This window comes from Akebia trifoliata, chromosome 4 (assembly GCF_017979445.1).
Source record: "Akebia trifoliata isolate Shusen 1 chromosome 4, ASM1797944v1, whole genome shotgun sequence".
In the NCBI taxonomy this organism is placed as follows: domain Eukaryota; kingdom Viridiplantae; phylum Streptophyta; class Magnoliopsida; order Ranunculales; family Lardizabalaceae; genus Akebia; species Akebia trifoliata.
The window spans coordinates 24,357,776-24,381,499 of record NC_141378.1 but is presented as its reverse complement, the minus strand read 5'-3'; the positions used below and the strand labels follow the sequence as shown (position 1 = coordinate 24,381,499).

The 23,724-nt window shown below is 36.9% G+C and overlaps 1 protein-coding gene across 2 annotated transcripts in view; it reads left to right on the top strand.

The window, feature by feature from the left end:
* Nucleotides 1–23,724, top strand: part of TIC40 (hydroxyproline-rich glycoprotein family protein) — a 36,161-nt gene that overhangs the window by 1,658 nt on the left and 10,779 nt on the right. Inside the window, exons 2-10 of one of the 2 annotated variants that reach the window (XM_086440578.1) lie at nucleotides 2,012–2,111; nucleotides 2,276–2,333; nucleotides 2,462–2,479; nucleotides 7,623–7,881; nucleotides 11,084–11,190; nucleotides 11,277–11,343; nucleotides 12,904–12,982; nucleotides 14,474–14,514; nucleotides 16,074–16,119. In XM_086440578.1, the coding sequence (XP_086296704.1) occupies nucleotides 2,012–2,111; nucleotides 2,276–2,333; nucleotides 2,462–2,479; nucleotides 7,623–7,881; nucleotides 11,084–11,190; nucleotides 11,277–11,343; nucleotides 12,904–12,982; nucleotides 14,474–14,514; nucleotides 16,074–16,119 (775 nt within the window). Of the gene's footprint in view, nucleotides 1–2,011; nucleotides 2,112–2,275; nucleotides 2,334–2,461; nucleotides 2,480–7,622; nucleotides 7,882–11,083; nucleotides 11,191–11,276; nucleotides 11,344–12,897; nucleotides 12,983–14,473; nucleotides 14,515–16,073; nucleotides 16,120–23,724 lie in introns of both variants that reach the window. The other variant, XM_086440577.1, reaches the window with a different exon arrangement.

The window sequence follows — 23,724 nt, the reverse complement described above, 5'->3', positions numbered from 1 at the left end:
AGCAATAAGTGCTGAAAAATAGAGCAAACAAACACCGCCTAAGTCTAAATTTACAGAAAATTGAATTATGAACTAAATATTACAAGCTTTTGAAACAATGTAAGTGAAAAAAGATTTTTATTTAAAGATGCCATATTTCAGTTTGAATAAACTTTTATTAAGTGAAAGAACAAAAGAACATAGGAGGTCAAGGAGACCTACCTAGTACATAGTTGAAAGGAGAATTAACCCCCCAAAAATAAATAAATTAAAATACAAGCATCTAATGATCCATCCTTACAGACCAGCTCCCACCTAAACGTAAAATTCTCAGAAAAGAAAGAAAAAAGCCTTTGAAATCCTTAAATACTTTGCACCAAAAGAACAAAAAGCGAGAATGCTAACGATGACCTCCTGAATAGAGCACTCATTCCCATCATCTACATTGCTATTTCTCGCTTTCCAAGTATCCAAACAAATCACAAAGTGGTCAAAATCACTTTTTTTTTCTTCTCTTGATTAGAGTTATTCGGCTAATAAGACTAGCAATGGCGTCAATCTCTTAATCATTGAAGCTCCTTCTATACTCATAGTCCCAAAGAAAACTCATTCTCTTTAAGGCATAGAAGTCAAACCATATGATTTATTTGGTTTTGTGGCTGAATGAAATTCAATACATCACAACCCCGGACCTGATCGTCAAATGCAAGGTAACTATCGAAGTCGATCATGGTATCTTCTTACCTGATCATCCCTCATCATGGACTGGTGGTAAATCTCAATCCATGACATTGTCACCATTTCTTTGTCAACGATTAGGGGTGTCTCCCAATCAATGAATGAAACTTGATCAAGATAAGAAGAAAGTCTTGATAACTATTGGATGGTCATGATAATAAGATCGAATGATGCTAATCCTCATTATGAGCATTGCAATGCAAAGATCATGTGGATCTGTGGTCTTTTGACCCTCTTTCTAGACAAATGAATGCTGTCTATCTGTGCGAAGCTACACCAGATCAAAGATCACTTCTTTAGTTTTTTTCTTTTTCAATTTTTAAATGTTCGAGATGGATAGGCTACCTCAACATGAGTACAACGGTGTATATCTTAAGAAATCAGTTGTGATTTAACGATAGAATATGGAAATGCAATAGGTCCATTAAGTAACCATATCAAAGTTGTATTTTTGTTGGTGGTTTTATCATGATGGGCCCGTAATCAATGATGACAATCACATCATTATGCAGCTCGGTCAATTCTTACTTGTTCGGTGTTCAACAAGCTAGGGTTCACTGCTGGATGTTACACCACACAAAATTCCGTTTCAGTCAGCGAAGATTTTCCCATCTTTGGTCTTTATTCCCTTTTGTCTCAAACAATAACAATCTTGTACTTGGTCAAGTTCCTCTGTTTTCTACTTTTTGTTTGTTTCTTTTGCTTTTTTTTTTTTTTTTTTGTCTTTGTTTTTGTTTTTCCCTCCCTCTCTCTTTGAGTATGGTGTTTTGGCTACAATGATAAGAGACATGTGTTACATGTTTTGGAGGTGATGGTCAAGGGCAGAAGAATTTGTACATCTCCTCTCACTCTCTCTCACCCTTTATTTGTGTGGCAACGTGTCGTGACCAATTTTTCTCGGAGAGATTGGGACGATGATATAATGGAAATGCTTCTTATGAGGTATGAAATTCACGCATAATGTCTTATAGCGGTTGGGCAATCCCTACCCAGTTTGGAACCATGAGTGAGTCCTACATGATCCACAATTAGAACCGTGGAGGTAAAGCTCTAGAGCGGGAGTGTTGTCTTGTATAGGAGTTCTCTAGCAACTAGCATACAATTCTTCTTGGTTGTCTAAGTAAATGCTAGGTATATGGCCATTTTCTACTTATACATGAGGAGCCAGTTCTGCTATGATTTATGTTCTTTATGTGCATGCATACTCACATGCTTCCCCCAGTGTATGTGTTTGTTTGTTCGGGATTGTGCATTCACCTGACCATCTTTAATGCTACTATGCTCGAGAAATCAGGTGTGGAAGCTTTTGCAAGCATTTCTTCTTCAAGCGGCAAAGAAACATCTTCAGTTGGTGTCAATCCACAGATCTCGGTGCCACCACCATCCTCTCATATGTAAACATTTCTTGCTCTTTTTCTGATGATCAAATTCTTTCTGTTAGTGAAGTAAGATTCACTTGGATGTGAATAGCTGTGTAGGAATTCTTTGTTTTCCCGTAAATTTCACTATTCCATCATAGATTTCCTCACACTGCTTTACCTTCTGAGTATTTTTACAGAGGTTCCCCGCTTTTTTGGATTGGAGTTGGAGTTGGGTTTTCAGCACTTTTTTCTTGGGTGAGAAGCTTTAGGATCGGTTGTATGCATTTGCGATTAAACTTATTGTACTTGTGACAATAAGTGCTATATCATAAGCCTTTTGCCTTGTATGATTTATTTTTAACAGTTTGAATTATGTGTGCCAGGTTGCGACAAACCTAAAGGTGAGTTCATTCAATCCTTACCCCTTTGTACCAGGTATGCATATGTCCTTTTGAATTGTTGTTGAGGTTCTCAAGTTCTTTGTGGAAGTGTCATCATGATTATTAATATGTAATATGATTGCTTCTCACTAATCAGAAAAGAATGGGTAGAGAGACCGAATAAGACATTCAAACTATCATTTCAATATCAAGGCTTTAATGTTAAATTGGTCTTCCTTTCCAGAGAATGTAAGGGGCCGTTTGTTTGACGCTTATTTTAGCACTTAATGCTGAAAATCATTGAGTTTCAGCAATGTTAGGAAATTAGCGCTTGTTTATGACAAATTCAGCGAAAATTGCTGAAAAATGGGTCGAAATTTTAAGCGAGAATTTGTAACTTAACGCTGATAGTTATTTGCACTCAGCACCGATAATTTTATGGGCGGACAAGTAGGCCCTTTTACATTTTCAATATTTACATCTATTGTCCACGTTTTTCATCTCCTTAACCTAAACCACCCATCTCAACAAAACAATAAGAGCAGCCATTTTTGTGACTGTGGAGAAGAAAAACCATGTGACTTTGAGAGGAGAAGAATAGTAGGTATCTCTCTCTCTCTCTCTCTCTCTCTTCGTTTAGATTTGTGAAACCAGCAAACAAGTTTTTCCTTCGTACAATAATTTTTGTGACTAGTATTATGTGATTACAACGCTTGAAAAGTGTAATATAGTCAATTTACCAGCTTTCAACATTAAGTAACAAACAATATTATGCGATTAGAGTGCTTAATTTGAATAAGTTCAGCACAATTCAGACCAGTAAACAGACAACAACCTCAACACTTACATTTAGCGCTTATACAGTTTCAACAATTATAATCTTGCAACACTTAATTTGTTGAGTTTAACAAATGACCCCTAAGTGATTATGTTTTGAGGGCCTATTATTTTTAGACGGGATCTCATTGTTACTAGGGGGTCTTTAGCTTTATTTTTCAGATTATCAATTTTTGGGATCTATCATTTGGGGTTCTAATTTTTTTTCATACATAGCATTTTTGTTGGGACGATTGTTCTTGATAAAATCCTTACCACTGGCCACCTAATATCATTGTTGGTTATTGGTTGCTGGGTTGAGCTTTTGTATTTTCTTCTGGGTTTGTCATATCAACCTCCCTTATTAATATAGTTTTCATCTTATCAAAACAAAAAAAGTAATGGGGAAAGTGTGAGTTACGTCATCCTCCAATGCCTGATTGCTACAAGGGTTTGATCCCATTTCTTTCATATTTTCCAAGTTTAAGAATTTCTTACATTCTTAGTCTCGATGCTCTTTGAGAGTTGATCTATTTATGCTTCTAGAGGTAAAATCATATGGAGTTTGGTCTCCTGTGATTTGTTGGAGAACTTGGAAAGAAAAGGAACCTTGGTGCTTTTGTTGGGAGGGAAAAAAGTGTTCATCTCATAATTTTAGACTTTTAGCAAGTTTATTCCTTCGGTATAAATTTTGTGATGAGAGTATTTTTTGAGGATTTTGCTTTTAGATATAAGTATTTGATATCTTGATTTGGTGTATTTTTTATTGGTTCTAGCTTTTTGTTGTAGCTCTTTATGGTTCCCCCTTGATAAGTTTCTTTTTTTTAATTGACAAAAGATTTTATTGAAAATGAAAAAGGAAAGCAGTCAAGGTGATTGCCTACCAATGTACAAAAAAGAACAACAATAACAACCAAAGGAACGACCAAGATACAACAAACTTAAGCATCACATAAGACTTGATTGATGGCTTAATTGGGCCGAAGCAAGGTGTTTTTGTGAAATGGAGGTAAATTTTGGATGGAGTCGGAATAGCAAAGTAATGTATTGATTCTAGGAAAAGGTTAGGAAAGTCGAGTTTAGTATGCAAACTAGACATGCATAAGGCTTATGACTATGTGAATTGGGGTTTTTTTTTTTTGTTGAGATATTTGATGCTTCGCACGGGATTTGGGGAAAATTGGATTGAGTGGGTGATGAAATGTGTGACTTTAGCTTTGTTCTCGACCTTGGTGAATGATTGTCCGATTGGTTTCTTTAGAATCCCGGGGTTTGAGACAAGGGACCCTCTCTCTCATTTGTTGTTCATTTTAGTGGCGGAGTTGTTAGGGTGTTTCCTCAATAGGGCTTCTATTCTAGGGGAGATTTTTGGTTTCTTGGTAGGGAGGGATGGCACTTGTGTGTCACACTTGAAATTCACAGATGACACTGTAGTCTTTTTGGACGCCTCAATTGATCAAGTGAGGTATTTGAGGGGGCGTGTTGTGTTGCTTTGAGGCGGTTTCATGTATGAAGATAAATTTTAGGAAGAGTAAGTTGTTTGATGTTGGGGGTGATGTTGAGGCCATTAGGTGGGCTACGATGTTTGGTTATCAAAGGGAGTTCTTATCGACCACATACTTAGGCTTGCCGTTAGGAGCAGATTACAAGAGCAAAACCATTCGAGATTTTGTGTTGGAGCGTGTGGAGAAGTGGTTGAGTTATTGGAAAGCTTTACTTATCAAAGGGTGGGAAACTTACCTTGACTAAGAACACGCTAGCTAGTATCCTGGTTTACCACCTTTCGTTGTTTTCAATTCCTAGGAGTATTGAGGAGAGATTAAATAAATTGGTTAGGAATGTTATACGGAATGATAAGAACGAGGATAAAAACTGCATTTAGTTAAGTGGAAGGCAGACGACCAAGAAAAATAATGGGTTTGGTATAAGAGGTTTTAGAGTTTCAAACTCGACATTGTTAGGGAAATGGTTGTGAAGATTTGGAGTTGAGAGCTCAAGTTTGTGGAGGATGGTGATTAGGGCTAGGTATAGGGAAAAAGGGAATGGGTAGGAGAGCGAGGAGGTCAAAATTTCTTTTGGGTGTTGTATGTGGAAATGAATTATGAAAGTAGAGTTTAGGAAGAGGGTAAGGTTTAGAGTGAGGAAAGGGGACAGGGTCAGGCTCTGGGAGGATTGGTGGTGTAGTGTCTCTTTTCTCTGTGATCAATTCCCCAGACTGTATAATCTTTCCGATAAAAATGGTTTGTCTTGTACTACTATGTCGAGCATCAAGGGGAGTGTATTGGGTGGGATTTGGGTTTCAGGAGGAATTTCAATGATTGGGAGGTTCAAGAGCTTGTAAATTTAACAATTCAGCTTAATCAAGCCTACATGGATGTTCCAAAAAAGGATGGGAGGGAGTGTACTTGCACTAAAGGTAATATCATCTCTGTTAGCTCTTTTGCTTTAGTTTTGGCAGCCTTTCCTAATCTCAGTGCTTGTTTTCCTTCTACATTCATTTGAGTTCGAAGGCTTCTTCGAAAGTGCACTTCTTTATTTGACTAGCTGCCGTCTACAAACTTCCCACTATTGACCATCTTATCATTACGGGTTTTGTGACTCCAAATTGTTATTTCCTATGCAAATCAAATGCAGAGTTAGTAGACCACATTTTACTTCATTGTGAGCTTTCTGTGTTTCTTTGGTGATGTAGGATGGTAGGGGAAGATTAGAGAAGATAAGGAAAAAATTAAAGGAAAAAAAACGATATATTTACCTTGGAATCGCCCTAATGATTTTTACGGCATCAACCATGTTGAACGCACCAACATCCAAACAATAACTGTAATTTTGTTTATTTCATTCATTCTTCATATGAAATCAATTGCAAGTCATATATATAGACTTAAAACCCTAGTCCTAAAATTATATAAAAATTGACACTTTTGACCTTGAGATGCAAATCCCGTGTAAAATTGATACCCTATCAATTTTTTGACCATAACTTTATCAAAATTTATCGGAATCGCAAAATCTTGGGTTTGTTGGATAGGTAACTGAATAACCTTTAAAACGACATCAACATCAACTTAATACGATAAGTTTTGATCTCTCAAAATAAGGTCTAAACAAAAGTGACGTGAATAGTACCTAAACTTAAATCAAATTCCTAAATTAACCTAATAATAAATATCTAGAATAAATAATAGGCTCATACCTAAAGGCCAACAATTAAAATAAAATGTGCAATTTAAGGAGTTTTGGGGTTTCTTTCTTGAAGATTTTCTGTTTAGGTGGGATAATGTAATCAGGGAGTGATCCCTTTATTTTTTTTTCCGCCCTTCTCTTGGATTTCCCTTGAGGACTTCTTGTCCTATTTTCAATAAATTTTACTGATCAAAAAATAAAAATAAAAAAAATCCTAAAACTAAAACATGACCCAAATAGGTTAGGCCCATGAACTCTGATGTCCCCATCATTTGGTCTCACTTCTTTGCCCTTTTTGAGGTTTCTTGGGTGACTACCACTTCAATGTTGGCTCTATTCCAGAGTTGGGATCACTCCTTGTTCTTCGAAAGGAATTTTTTTTTGTGTGGAGGTTCCTCCCATTTGCAGTTTTTTCGAAGGCCAAAGTCCCATGAAATTTGATTCTCAGTTTGGATTGCGAACTCTTGAACTGAGGCCTGGGTAGGTCTCCTTGACCTCTCAATGAGCCTCCTGTCCATTGTATTTATTTTGTTAATTAATGCAATCCTAATATATATCTTTTGGGTATCGATCAAAATATATATATATCTATATATATATATATATATATATATATATATATATCTTTTGGGTAACATCCCGTAGATCTCTTATTTGGATTGCATTGATCACCTGGTGAGTAGGCTTTTGTTCTGCTAGAGCAACACAAAATCTGTAGTTTTATTCGGCCGGGGGGTTTGATGGGACCTCACATGGGGCAGTTGTCGGTAGGTTCGATGGCCAGCTGCTGCATGATTGTTGCTGCATGATGGTATTCACAAAGAAGCTAATGGCTCCAGAGGGGGATGTTTTATTGGCTAAGAGAATTGTGAGGAATATTTTGATATAATTCAGATCAGGCGAACTTGGAACCAGCTTTGATGGCTAAGAGGATTTCCATGTGGTTGATTGTAGTGATATAAGGGAGGATTTCCATTAGCCTAAGAACCCCCCCAATTACAGTTCGATATTGGTATTTCACTTTCATGATTTTAACTCTTCCTAAACTTGCAGTTATTTCAATAAGCCTTGCCATCACTACTTACCTGTCTACTATCTTAGTTTCCCGTAAATGATATGTTTGTATATTTTGTTTAAACCTGTGGTTGGTATCTTCTTTCAGAAATATGCTATGCAGCAAGCTTTCAAAACTTTGATGGGGCAGATGTCCCCAGAAAATAGCCAATTCAACAATGCTGCCTTCTCTCCTGGATCACCTTTCCCATTTCAGGCACCTACAACACCAGCCCCAGCTGCCTCGGCTTCTTCCGTTGCTTCACAGTCTGTTGTTACAGTAGATGTCCCTGCAACTAAAGTAGAATCAGCACCAACCACTGAAGTTAAGGACAATACTGAAACAAAGAATGAACCTAAAAGATATGGTACACACGATTTGCAGAATTCCAATGCTAATATATAATGTTAATTAGAGCGTGGATTCATACTTCCAAGCTGCAATATTTGCTTAATAAAATGTGAATGCATTTTCTTTATGTATGTATTCTTTGTACTTTTTTCTGCAGTTGGTTCATACACAATAAGTTCATGCATACTATCTGAGCTCACATCCATCATTTAGGTGCTTCTGCATATTTTAAAATGATTTGATGTTTTTTTTCTTTGAACTGGGTTCTAAACATTTAATGTACTTAACATTTTCATCTAATGGGGAGTGTATGCGAAGAGGTGCAGTAGAAAACTTATCATTTTACTTCTGGCTGGATTTTTTTCTGGAATAGGTAGTCACTGTCTCTCAATTCTTTCACCCATGTTATATTTTTTATGTTGAGATAATATATGTTGCAAAAACTTTGCGTGGTCCCATTTGGTTGGGATAGTTTCACAATTCTGATGATCCATAAATTGTTCTATTCATCAATGTAAAAACGTATGTTGTCTGCTTTTGTACTTTAGCTATTTTTGGACATAAAGTCGCACCTCTCAGGAGTAAATTAGTTATCTACTAATGCATTACATATTATTTAAAATTCTGGTGGTGGTGACGAATCGTATTTTCATTTATTGTGTTTAGTGATAATGATACCAAAGACCTGGGATCAAGATCCCAACTTCACACTAAACCTATCAAAAAGAGCGGTGAAATTGTTTCCATCTTGTAAATTGGAATTGCGTTTTGTTGTCCCAAGGAGTTTGGAGGGTTGGGGATCTGTGAAGTAAGGTCATGAATAAGAGACGGATTTATCATACAGATTGGAGCGCGAAAAGGAATCAGGAAAAGATTTAATGAAATTGTCACTGGTTCAAAGTGGATAAAGGAAATAGGATTAGATTATGGGAGGATGTATGCTCTGAGGTGGGTAAGATGCGATACTTGTTTGGATTGGTGGGGGTGTATACCGTACTCGTTAAAGGCTTTGTTTGAAAGTAAGCTGGAATGGGGGAGGTATTTCATCAAGGCAAAACGTGCTCTTTGGGGGTTTTTACCTGTCACGGTGTGTTGGATCATTTGGAGGGAGAGGAATCAACGCGTGTTCGATGATAAAGGAAAGGAATCGCAAGATGTGGTGGTGGAGGTCTTAGCTTTATTATTTTTTTAGTGTAAAAGGTTTAAAGAATCTAGGGGAATTTTCTTTGAAGACTAACTTGTGAAGGTAGGAAAGGGCTTGTAATTTAGATTTGGGCTAATCTCTTTTTATTTATGGCTTTTTCAGGGGGTGTGCACACCATTTTGATAGGTTTGTAGTACTTTTCTTTCGGTTGGTCTCCTCTACCTCCGTTTTGATTAATGAAATTATCTTTACCTATCTAGAAAACAGATGATACTTGTTCCAAGCTTAGAAAACTGGTTCCTTTCAAGAATTGAACCATGAGTTACTATTTTTCTAATATGTAAAGATTGTATAAGGTCTGGTGTTTATAAGAAACTTGTGCTGGGAAAGAGAAAAATTCATGTTGTTCTTGAAGTGGAAGGCTCTTAATTTTGCCTATTTTATTGAGAAGTTAACTGGATTGGCAAAACTACTCCACATATGAAGCAAAATTTATGCTGCGGTACAAGCTTTAAATTTTTGAGGTATTATATGATTTAAAGCACAATCATACTTCACTCCAACTATGAAGACTTATGGTTTATGAATTACCAAAATTACCTACGTTATTTTTATTCATAAAAAAAAAAAAAAGGTTCGACAACAGAACCATGTAGCAGATCCCTTCGGTCGGAGGTCCTATTTATTGAAGACCATAGAAACAAGTATTGGGTGATGGGATACCATTGAGAAGCAATATGTTACAAACCCATTTTTTTAATGGGACTTGTGGAAAGTGTCATCCTTAGTCAGCAATGGGTACTTATGCAAGGGTTCTCAACTTTGTAAGCTAGAAGGTTCATTTTGGAAGAAATTGGAGGTTGCATTATTATGAAGGTGGATTAAGGGGATGTTTTGGACAAAAATACTCTTATTTATGTGAGTTGGAAGAAATTTTTGGTCTAAAATGAAGAGGGATGTGACTTAAGCCCCACCATAGAAAAAGCTATGGTAAGTTGGTAACAAGGAAAAAGAGTCATATCCTAAATTAACACATCGATCCCATCTGACTGGCTAAATAAACATTTCACATGAAGTTGAGTTCCTTTTAGGCCCGGTGGGCCGGGGGGGGGGGGGGGGGTTTGCAGACAATTAAAAATAGAAAAATGAAACGAAAATGAAACTTGTTGGCTTTAGGAATTGGCTTGGGTTTTGTCATTTTCACTACCATTTTCATTTCTAGGCTCAGGTTTGTGGAGTGATAATTTTCTATCAATTTCTGTGAGGGATATTTATGGTTTTTTATTTTATAAGGAAAAAAATGGTCAGAAAATTGAGGGATTTTATTAAGACATCAAATAGTATTTTGAGAATTCGGGTTTTATGATGCAAAGTCTGCTGTATTTCTGGAGGGGCTGAGGTTTGTTCCTTGTAATTGTTTCTAGTTGTGGTGTTGCTTTTGCTTTTGTTTTGTTTTGGCTCTTTGTGTCCCGGAGGATTTCTCATCCTCCTCTTCTTTTTTATAAAATTTAATACTCACCAGAAAAAAAGTCTGTTGTGTCTCTTTTTCCTAGTGAGATCGAGGGCGGTTGCCCTTGTATGCTTTGTTGGTCATCTAGACTGCCTTAAATGAATTTTTAACTTGAAAAAACAGTGCATAGCTCCCCCCACTTGTTAGAAATTATCAAGTTGAAGAAGCGTTCGTTAACACTTGAAGTTCTGGCTTTCTCTAACCCCTTTGATTCTGCAAATATCAGAAACAAAGCCCCCCTCCCTCTCTCCTGATTTCTGGTACAATTTTTTTCCCAGTTGAAGCACTTGCTTTTTTCTTTGGTGATGGATGCATGTCTTTGAATTATTTTTTCTTAAAAGTGACATGCCTGATGTGGCTGTATCATGTTTATCTGTTCCTGAGTAAAGTTCTTTTCACTTGTATGTTTATGTTTATTTTCATATTAGATAAAAAATTATCCTTTTCTAATATAAAAAAACCTGATTTTTAATATTGAGGCCTTCCATGATATGTTGCTAGGAAGTCCTTATGTGATTTTCAAACAATTTCTGTCAGTATTTCTTAACAATCTTTTTTATGCAGCATTTGTTGATGTTTCTCCGGAAGAAATGTCACAAAAAGATCCATTCGAAAATTCTACTGAATCGTTCGAGACAAGTCCCTCCAAGGATGCTCAGTTTGTAGAGGAAGTGAGTCCTTGGCATTGAGTTAACAATAGAGAGGCTTCAGTTCTTTAAGGCCATGGGTATGTTTTAATTATGTTCATTTTATGAAGGTATCCCAAAATGGAGCCGCAGCCAAGCAGGATAAAGGTGCTTATACCGAGGGGTCTCAGTCTACACGTAAGTAAATGACCAGTTATAACTGCTTGAGGTCTCTTTGGATATATATGTGAATCGAAGCCATCTAAAACTATTACTGGATAATAAACGATACACGTAGTCAAGGTCTAAAATTTTGTTTTGATACAAGTTTTGGTTTGTGGAGCAAAACCAAAACAGTCTCGACTGGAACATTCCCAAAACATTCAATGTTTTGGGGTCAATTTGTCATTCCCGTTTCGACTAAAACCAGAATGTTCCCGCAAAACAGTTCAAAACGGAATGAAACTTTGGACCCTGCGTAGTTGATATTCGTATACAGAGGAACTAATCCTAACAATGCAGATAAGGTTTAGCCCATTCTCATAAATGTTGATTCATTAGTAGCTTCTCCAACTTAAGTAAGAATGTAAGATTATTCTCATATCTATGGTAGTTTTTTGGATTTTCGCTTGTTATCTGGAAATTAACAACTAGTATATTGTTTAGTAGATAAGAAATAAAATCAAATGCAACACGAGTAGTAATAACTATCATAATATACACCATGTTCAAGGGGAAATCCAAGTCCACAAGTCAGATTAATCTATGAAAGGATGCAGAATTTGGATTTACAATGTCCCATGATGAATGAAGCATATACTATTGACTTGTATTTGTATCTTGGAGTACAAAGTGGAGACTTCCCTTGAAATATCTTGAAAAGGAGCTGCATGGCTTTTCAACTGAAAGTGAATGGGTCCAACCTTGGAATCAAGTAGCAAACGTGCAAACGAGGATTATCCTCTTAAGCATATGAACACATAAAGTTTAAGATTATCAAATGGTCATCACATCAATACTTAAAAAGAATTCCTAGGGATAGCACGACAAGCAATTTTGAACATTCTGTTAGACTTTGCACGTTTGTTACTAGCTTTGCATTTTTTCCTTTTTCTTTTATTTATTAGATAAGCATTATGCATTGCTTTTATTTTCATGAATGCTTATAATGTACGCCTAGTTTATCTATTTCCTTGTCAACCGAATTATTAATAAAAAGAATGGTGTTATGGTGGAATGTTAACACAATCTAGAGCCTTTACTTGAAAATGATGTATGAACGAATATGTGGCATTACTCCAGGATCCATGTTTATGAAGGACTGTCCTAAAACAGGGTGTGTGATCAACAGAGTCACGGTGAACCTCATTAATACATGATGTGACAATGACCATTTGATTGGCGATGAGAACCTTGATAATACCTGGTCTTTGACTCATTGATCACCTATCTATTTGATCTTCTTTGGCTCTTGTGATTTTCTTGACTGTTTTTTTTTTGAGTGGCAACCTTCAAGTTTGGAGTGTCCAAGTTCAACCACTTGCGAGGATTTTATACCTTTCCAGATGTGGTAGGGTCAAATTTGTCAAGGAACTCCACTCATTGGAAAACCTGCAGTTTTGAGATAGTTGTAATTAATAGCAGGAGTTATTAAATTGTGGATACCCTAGGTTATCAAAAAAGAAAACGAAAAATTGTTTCGTCAAACAAAGAGTTGTTTGAAGAGCGTTCTGAAAACATTTGTGCATTCAGGAACAGGACAACCCGGTCCTGTCATGTCAGTGGAAGCTTTGGAGAAAATGATGGAAGATCCAACAGTGCAGAATATGGTTTATCCGTAAGTGAGCGTAAATTGTTTTATATAGTTTTTGGTGTTGTCTTCACAATTCATTAATGCTTTTTACCTTCATGTTACCATGGTGTGTAACTTATGAAAAGTCTATCGTCTAAAATTTGCTGTCTGTAGAGATATATTTTTACACGAGCTCGATTTTCTGTTATGTTTCAGAAGCTTGATGCTGAGCCTTTGTTTGGTACTCCATAAATGATTCAATTTTGCAGATATTTTCATTTGCCTTTTTTGAAGGTGCAAATATTTGCAACAGCTAAATGTTGCTGATGCTTAGTTTGTTTGAATACCAAAAAAACTAAATGTATAAGGAAAAGGAAAAGAAAAGAAACAGTTACTGTAGGCATCACTGCCCATGGCCAAGGAAACTCGAGCACCAATAAAACCAGAGTAGGTGGTCTAATGTTCCTTTAGTGGAGAAATAGAAAATGATCCCTTTTCTTCGCTATTCTTTTCCAGATAACTGGGAAAAAAAATCCCAAGACAGAAACACTTCTTATTCCTTTTGTTACTGAACTAATGACTGCCAATATTGTTTAGACTTTAAATAACCATTTGAGAAGAAAACAAAGAGTAAGATACATTGAAACCCTTATATCGATTTGTTCATGGCGGACAAAACCTCCAAGATTTTCTTAGGAGGCCAGCTTGATAAGATAGGACAGGAGTGTGAGTTGCAAAATAAGAAAGGAAAGATATAAAGTAGGGGAATGCAGAGAGAGATAAGACAGAAGAGTGGCGTTGCAGAGAGTGGAGAGAGGGCAATGAAATTGTTGAGAGAAATAAAAAGAGAGGAGGGAGAAGTTACAAAGAGACATTTGCGGGAGGTGGGGTTGAAAGGTGACTTATCCAACCTGTTCGTGTTATTTCTAGTCTGGCCTTTTAGGAGCCTTTGCATTTGAATCTCGCTTCATTCAAATGCATTGTCCACTTTAAAAATTATCTACGCTAAGTCCATAAGCTTTATGATCTTTACTTGGATGAATTATGTTTTAAGGAGCCTATTGCTTGTGGATTATGAACATGTAATAGGATGTTTGTACAAGAATTTAAATGATTACATCAACAAGGGGGCATGAGAGACACGTCTGTGCAAATCCATTATCACCACTTCAGACCAAAACTCATTCTTCCGAGTAAATGCTCCAACAACTCCTGTTAACATGATCATCAGCTTTTTAAATGGCCATTTTGCAAATCAAGAACCAATATATTCGTTGGTGACTAATGGTGGCCCTAGTCAAACTTTGGTTGTTTTGAATAAGTGCCCCTTTTCTTTAGGATCACTTTTATGGTATTAGTTTCTTTTTTATTTTACCATATATTAATTAATTATGCATTTAGCTTCCATATTTCTCTTTTATACGAATGTGCTTGTCATCTAACACTGCTTTTAATATGTATTTATAGAATATGTTTGTTGTTTTGTTGTTTTTTCACTATCAAGAAAAATTTACCAATTCTTTTATATATTTGCAGCTATTTACCTGAGGAGATGAGGAACCCCACTACTTTCAAATGTAAGCTTTCTTGTACCTCTTTCCTTGTTTTCCTTTCTTGGTGAGAAGTCAGGATTGTTAAGACCCCTAGTACAAATCATATTCATACATACACACCAATGACCCATTTCAATACTATGGATGTTGCTGTGCCATGAGACACGACCATGGAAGTAATGAAAAAGGATAAGTTCTATAGTTGGACTATCTGATCTATCCATTTGATTTTCGCTTCTCTAGAGAAGATGAGACGCTAAAACTGCAAGTGTTCCCAACTCCAGCTACTTCTTCATAAGTGAGGTGAGGTACTTCTTTCAGGGGGTCGCCCTTTGTTGAAGTAGCCATGACTTTGGTCGTAGTCAGTTCAAGCACATAAACCCAGTCCACTTGCAGCCATGTTGATAAAAATGACTAAGTTTCATGACTTGACCAGTCACTCGCCCTCGTATTCTAAGATCATCTCACCCTGTGGTCGACATTCCATTCCCCTTAGTCGTAGGTGCTCGTACTATTTTGATTTGAATGGGCTGGGTCTCCTGAGGTACATACGGTTGGCTCTTCGGGTATCTTGATGATACAAACAAAGAAAAGATGAATTCCAATCACATCACTGACGAATCCTTACAATGGAGGAAATAGCATCGAATAATATACCTTATTTCCTTCCCGTTGATTCCCCCCGCCAATCAAGCTGCACTTCCTTCTAACAAGTGGCTGAGAGTTAGCAAGCTACCTTGGCCTCTTGGCAGGAGGTTCATTGCCCCCTCCTTTCTGGTCTGGCCATGGTACAATACCTGAACCGAAGCTACGATCCTATTCCACAGATCCAACTGATTGGATCTGGTCCTCTCCAACCCAACCCTGGAACTTAGAACAATTGGCCCCTTTTGGACAATAGAGTGGAGCAAGGGGTAGTCATGCCCATTCTCTCTCCAGGCATGAGTATGAACATTAAAATGTCAGACATAATACGTGTAAATGATAGAATGACATCAAACGAATACATGATTTCCCTTACCCTTAATTTAGCCTAGATGCAGCTTGAATAACTGTCTGTGTTAAGCATGCTTCTTTGACAGAAACAAAACCTTTTTCCATAACAACAATCACGACTATAAATGGTAAGCTCTTCTGTGAACGATAGGGAGGCTGTTCTCCTTTGTTAACGCCTTGCTTGTGTCATTGACAATGTCAACCGGGCCTCACCTAAGCGTCTCAACATAATCTAAAGGTTTCTTTTGTCAATGCTACTATAGACCGGGGCGAGTGGAATTCAGTAGAAGCTCGAAGAGGGGCGTAATAAGCGAAGGGCCAAAGGCTGCTTTGCTATCCATCCAAAGGGTGGCATGCAAAGCTGCAAGTTGCCATGATAAATGACATTTCTTTGTATCTTTGTCCTTCTGCTGTCCAGACAGAGTTTAGGGTTCATTGGCTATTTCGAAATTAGTATTTTTCTGTTAGTTTGTCTTAATCCAGTTGCAAAAGAGTTGAATGGAAAGGAAATGTAAAATCTTTCTTTTATGAATTCTCAAGATATCAAATCCAAAGAACACTGACTATTTGTGCAAATTATTTTGCAGGGATGCTTCAAAATCCTCAATATCGTCAACAGTTGGAAGATATGTTGTAAGTGCCTTACTGCACTTTTTTTAACACCAGTTGGTTCATGTCCGTGCGCTGATTATGCCCATGGGTGTGTTTATTTTTACTGGGTGTTATGCTTGAGCATGTAGACAATTCATATTTGGCTTTTGCATTGTATTTTCTACACTATTGCTACAGTACTTCTTTGCTTGCTTCAGGTTGCTATACTTTTGCTATTGATATAAACCAGTTTATGGTACTAGCACAGAAGTCTAACAATGATGTGGTAATGTAACATGTATGTATAGTAATTTAAAAAAAGAAAGGCATTGAAGAGGATTTCTGTTTGAAAAATTTCGGAATATCCTTCTTTTTTTCTTTCTATAGCTTCAAGGTACCACAAGTGGTATCAAATGCCATAATTTCCATCTTGTATATCTAAAGTCCTGCAAATAGCTACTTTGGAAGACAAGAAAGGTTGAGCAAGGATCTAGTTAATAGCTACAAGAGTGAAAAAATGGGTCTAAACAATGAAGGCCATCTTACATTGAAGAAATGATTCCCATTTTCCCCCTTTTCCAAGGGGAAAAAAAAGAAGCTACAATGACAGTTTCATTGGACATGAGATGGTTAAAGTCAAGATCTTGTCTAGGATAGCCATCTAGATTACGAAGGCTACCTTGGAAAGAATTTTAGATTCCCAAATGAAATAAAGCGAGCATCTAGAATTTCGAGGATTATCAAGCACAAATTAGTACTATCTCAGCAAAAAAAAAACACTATTATGACATTTTTTTCACTTTCATTGATCCTCACCAATGGGGAGTAAAATATATGTGTCTTGGATTAGGCTAAGGAATTTACCGCGCTTTGGTTGAAGTTGTAGAAAGGGAAAGACGCAAAAGGACATGACATAAACATAAATAAAAAAGAACTATATACGATAACACTCCCCCTCAAGCTGGTGCAAAATATCATACATGACCCAAGGCTTTAGTGAGGACATCAGCTAACTGTTGTGATGTAGGAACAAAGATGGTGCAGAAGTCAATGGAAGTAATTTTCCATTATGAAATGTCGGTTTACCTCAATGTACTTGATGCGATCATGTTGAACTGGATGATAAGCTATGCTAATAATGGAAGCCTTGTTATTACAGTACAATTGAAAAGGTTGAGGAGGTGAACGACTTAGCTCACGAAGTAATAATCGTAACAAAAATAACTCACATATGCCAAGAACCATGGCTTTGAACTCAGTTTTGACACTTGAGCGAGCAACCACATATTGTTTCTTACTGTGCCAAGTTACGAAATTACTACCACCATAGTGCAATACTCATAAGTCAAATGATGATCAGTGAAAGAACCTGCCCAATCAACATCTGTCCATGCTTCCACACGTATGTAATAATGTGAACTGAAGAATAAACCTTTTCCCAGAAATCCTTTCAGATATCGAAGGATGCGTAGGGCAACATGCATGAATTGGCTAACAACACTTACCGCATAGGCAATGTCTGGTCACATGAGAGATAGGTAGATGAGTTTACTAACCAAACATTGATAACAACTTATATCTTCGAGAGCTTCACTATCACTTTCACCCAATCGGTAATTTGGCTTAATTGTAGTGTCAATTGGTTTAGCTCCAAGTTTGCCAACCTCCTGGAGCAGGTCTAACAGTACTTGCACTATGAGATAAAAATGCCCGTCTTGGATTGAGCTACCTTAATACCCAATTTTTTTTTTTCTAGAAGTCTAAGGTCTTTTACTTGAAAGCGATTTCTAAGAAGATGCTTCAAAGTATGGATCTCAAAAGGAAAATTTCTTGTAATGACAATAGCGTCAACATACACAATAAGAATTATAGTTTGAGGTCCACTATATGTGACAAATAGTGTGTGATTAGCCTGACATTGTTTGTAACCCACATTTTGCATAATTGAGAGGAACCTCTCAAACTACGCTTACGGGGACTGTTGGAGACCATATAAGGATTTCTTTAGATGACACACTTTCCTATTAGCATTGGAAAAATGAATTCCTGGAGGAATATCCATGTATACTTTTTCCTGCAAATCACCATGTAAGAAGGCATTCTTGGCATCTAGTTGGGGAAGCTCCCAATAGAAGTTTGCCGCCAAAGAGAAAATGACACGAATATAATTCATTTTAGCTATTTCGGAAAATGTTTCTTGATAGTTTATGCTGTAAGTCTAGGCATAGCCCTTGAAATCAACTTAGCCTTGTATATGTCAATCGATCCATCTGACTTGTACTTTACCATGAACACCCACTTATAGCCAACATATTTTTCCCCTATGGTAATGACACTAATTCCTAGGTATCATTCTTTGCTAAAGCTCTTAGTTCCTCATCCATAGTCTATTTTCACTTGGGATTGGAGAGAGTTTCTTTCACACTGGATGAGATGAAAACATAAGACATAGTATCTACAAAGGAGCGATAGGATGGAGACACATCATGGTAGGAAACAAATTAAAAAATAAGATGCGAGGTACAAGTATGTTTACCTTTCCGATGAGTTATAGGAATATTGAAATCTGAAGAAACTGGATGTGAAGAAGTCTCGGGAACATGATTTGGCTCCTCAGTGGTGTAGCATGGTGGATCAATAATGACTTATTTTCTCTTTCTAGTGTAAGTGCGTCCAAAAAGATTAGGCACTGACTTGGTTTGTTGCATAACTTCTGCAGTGGATTACGGAATAATTGGCAAAGTTAGTGAAATTGGGTAAGATGACTCCGGAAGATACTCATGATTGGTGGATGGAAGTAACCACTCCCCTTGAAGAGATTATTGATCAGGACTAGGAAAGTAACACTGATCCTCAAATAATGTAATGTCCATTGTGACAAATAGACGACGGTTAGATGGATGATAATATTTATAACCTTAATGAGAATTAGAATAACTAAGAAACATGCACTTCAATGCCTTTGAGTCAAGTTTATTGCGAGTAGGGCTGAAGATATGAGCAAAACAGATACCCAAAGACTCGTAGGACCACCGGAAATAAAAGAAATCAGGAGAAAGGAACAATGAAGGAGGTTGGAAGTTCAAGACACTAGAGGGAATACGATTGATAATGTAACATGCAGTAAGAATTGCTTTAGATCAGAAATGCGTAAGAACGTTCATCCCAATCAACGAAGCTCTTCTTAATTCCAATAGATGATTTTTTCTTTCGGTAGTACCATTTTGTTGGGGGTGTAGATACATGAAGTTTGTTGTTATATCCCTTGAGTAGCACAAAACTCTTTCAAGCCCTCATAGGAGTACTCTCTTCCCTTATTTGAGTGAAGGATTTTGATCTTTACTTTAAATTGAGTTAGAACCATCGCATGAAAATCTCATAATATGGAATAGACACCTAAGTACACCCACATGCATCTGCTATAGTCATCCACAAAAGTAACAAAATAGTGAAAGTCTAACAAAGAAGTAACAAGGGATGGACCCTAAACACTAGAATGCATAAGGGAAAATAAAGATGAACTTTTATTTAAACTTGTTGGATAAGAAAGTGCTTTGACAATTGACAAATTTCAGTAACTCTGACAATGACATAGATTGAAACAAAAAAAGGCACAGATGCTGTAAATACTAAAAAGAAACTTGACCCAACCGAATATGTCACCACATTATTGAGGATTTATTGACTAACCTACTATTACTCTAAGAAGCATGAGCATGTGAAATGTGTTGAGATGTTGGGATATCGAGAAGGTACAAGCCATCTGCTTCATGACCACTGCTAATTACCCTTTATGTTGTCAAATCCTGAAAGACAATGAGAGTTGAAAAAGGTAACACTACAATTTAGATTTTTTTAATACTACTAAGAGACACAAGATTAGTAGTGGGATTAGGAACATGTAAAACATCAGACAAAGGAAAAATGATGAACCGATGGTTCCTTTACCCACTATGGATGATAAGGAACTATTTGCTAGATGGCATTTGTCCTTGCCTAAACAAGGGCTATGTGACTGAAAGAAAGAAGACATACCTATCATGTTATCTGAAATTCTTGAATAAAAAATCCAGGAATCGAATTGAAATGAGGAAACATGATAAGCAGTGGTAGGGGTACCTGTGGTGCGAAGGAAGAGGTCGTAGTCAAACTATCTAGTGGAGCCCTCAAATGAATAATATCCTCCTGGGAGAATGGTGCATGTACCACTAGAGTTGGTATCTCAGAACTTGGGGAATCATCTAGTATGTTAGCATTGGAAGCATGATGAACCGAGGAAGATCGGCCCTTAGGGGAGGATGAATCAGGATGATCAATCAAGTCCCAACACTTTGCTCGAATATGCCCAAATTTGCCGCTATGGTCACACTTCAGTCTCTCTGGCATTGGGTACCCAAGTGGATTTACCAAACTTCTTCACTTTTAAAGCTTGTCCTTCTCCTTGTCTATTAGCTGTTATGGCATATCTATCACTCACATGAATATCTAGTTCTCCCATAGCCAAGTGTCGACTCTCCTCACTTTGAGCATAAGAGTACATAGTGTTCAAAGGAGGTAGATGATCTATGTTCAGAATCTGAATTCGAACCATTCAAACTCGGGATTCAGACCGACGAGAAACTGGAATGTATGACGTGTCTCAACATATTTGTTGAACTGTGCACAGTCTTTAGAGCTTTCCCAATTGAAGGAGCTCTTCCAACATGCTGTGCAATTCAGAAAAGTAGTTTAACAATGTCTTCTCCCCCCTATTTGAGATGCGATATATTCTATTCCAACTAATAGATTCTAGCACTGTTCTGAGCTCGCGAATAAGTTTGAGTTCGCTGATTCCCAAATTTGTTGTATTGTCTTCAAGAAAAGATATCCTCTACTAATATGAGGTTGCATTTAATGTAACAACCAAGACATAACAAAGGTGTTCTCAACATCCTATTGTTCATACTTAGGATATGAGATATTAGGTTATTTCTCTTTCCTATCCAAATAGCCCGCTTTCCGTCACCCTTGGATAGCTAGTTTTGCAGATTGAGCCCATTCCAAGTAGTTTGTGCCATCGAGTTTGACTGTGGTGATCTGGAGGTTTGAATTTTCATCTCTGACTTGCGAGGATCCAAACACATCATTGGTAGACAGTCCTGAAGTTACTTTCGACATGACTTCAGAGAAATAAACTACTCACAAAAAATCCAAATCACATGAGAGATTACTCGTTAACACTAATGAGTCACTCACAACATAACATTAGAATCTATCTCCGCATTCCTAATGAAAAGAAACAATCTGATTCACCTTGAAAGCTATTACAACCGTGATAGGTTGTAATAGCCAATCAAGTCCGAAGAATGACCCGATAGAGATCCATAAAACCCTAGTAGGTTGGATGAAGAATCCAGAAGAGGTTTTGAAGGGGAGCGATGGACCTATGATGGTCTATGGGAGGTGGCGACAACCCTAGGTGAATGGTGGCAGCCCTAGGAAGTGGCTGAAGTGGCGTGACATCCCCTAGAGGGTGACTGCTGATTTGCGGCAGCCCCTAGATTGTTGCTGCTGATGTGCGGCAGCCCTAGATGGCTGTTTTTGATGTGTGGCAGCCCCTAGATGGGTGCTGCTGATGGAAACAGCCCCTAGTTGGTGGTTGGCTCGTACACACCACGACATACATCAAACTCCCTACTGTTGAGGCATAGGGAACGTCTTTCATGTCTTTCTTTTCCTTCTCATTTGAAGGACTCTGCTCCATACTCAACTTAAAGTTACCTGCAAGTGGCGTGCTAATCGACTTTGCACTCTTCATATTGCAATAGCCCTAGGAAGGTGGAAATCGAACCCTAGTAGCCTTCCTCCTTGAGTGATTGCAGAACTTCTCCACTTGTTTCGGAACTCTCTTTGATATTCTCAGTCATCATCAAAGCTCTGATACCGTGTAGAAACTGATCTAGGGTTTAGGGAAGATAAATAGAGAAAGAAGAGAAGAAGAACTTCTAGAGAAAGGTTATGTTTATTATTTCTTCATTCGTAGTTATATAAATTACATGATAAATAGGAAAAGACAAAAAAGGACATGACATACACATAAATAAAAAAGAACTATATCTGATAACAAAAGTTTCTTCTAAAATAAACAATCTTGTGATCATTTTACATTGTCCACAATTAGAAAACGTTGAATTGAGAAATGTCTTCTATTTAACGTAGAGTAAAGATCTGGAAATTGGACCATGAGTGGAAATTGCCATAGGAACTATGTTCCTAGAATCAAATCCTATCACTCTCGCTTGCCTTGAAGTCAATCCCCCTTCTCAAATCATTCAAACTTTTCTTAATACCTTTCCACACGCTATGACGCATGCAACCAGAAGAATGATAAGGATTTTAAAGTAAGAAATAAAACTATAATCTTCGCAAATCCAAGATTTCTTAGAGGGAAATCTCGGGAATACCTCCTGGAGGGTGGTAAGGCATTTCGTAGTTGTGGTTTCAAAGACAAACTGCCATCACCCTACTACGCACCCATTGGTGACTCGATTCAACACTTAGGCCCCGTTTGATCCAGCTGCTTGAATCTGCTGTCAGCTTTTGCTGTCAAAATTTGCTGTCAGAAGCTGAAACACTGAAAAGTTTGTTTGATAGAGTTTTGTAAAAGTGTTGTGCTGTTTACCAGAATCTGGTAATTATTGTTTGATACAACTTCTGGATTTTACCGTATTAGGGAAAAATAACCAGAATACCCTTAAGGTTGATAATGCACCCATAATGCATCAAAAATTATCTTAATACCCTTATAAATATATAATTACATTAAATATATATAAATATAATAAATTTATATTAAAAATTTATAAAAATAATTATTTTAATTTTAAGAAGTTTATAATTCTATAAAAAATTATAAAAAATTTATAATTCTATAGAAATTTCGGCAGCATCTCCACTTAAAAATGAACATATGATAAACAAAATACCTGCATAATATGTAATGTTGATAATGCACCCAGAATGCATAAAAAATGACAATCGAAATATGTACATAAAGAAATTGTCAGTTAAATTTTGTGTTGGGCCTTGTGGGAATGGACATATTTCGTGGAAATATGTCAAAATTCAATACTATGGATTTGACTTAAAAGGTGAAAACCATATGTTTAGCAACCATGACTATCCATATACAAAGTGGGTGATTATGTGCGATAACATAGGAAGCCAAGACAGTGACATGTACCAAGTATGATTTATTGGATTTATTTCCTCAATGTACAGAGGAGATCATACTTCAGTTACAGAGCATGTCAGAATAGATAGTTTGAGTTCTAAATATTCTAATTTTGCTTGTATAGAAGCATCCTATTTTTAGTTTCTTAGCTTTGTTATAAACAGCTACGTGTTCATGTTATTTAATAGTACAAAATCCTTATTGAATAGCTGTAATACCTTGTTGCTATCGAATTCAGCCATTTGCCAACATTCTTCCACATGACCAATAGGAAGGCTCATACCTTGAAAAGAAAATAAAGAAAATGATGTGAACTTAAACTCTAGGATTTCAACATAAAAACATGAGAAGAAAAGTTCTCTCACCACAATCTTTGCCTGAGTAAGAGCAACAGTTTTCAAGTGGTTAAAGAAATTTGTTCGCCTTCCTTCTGT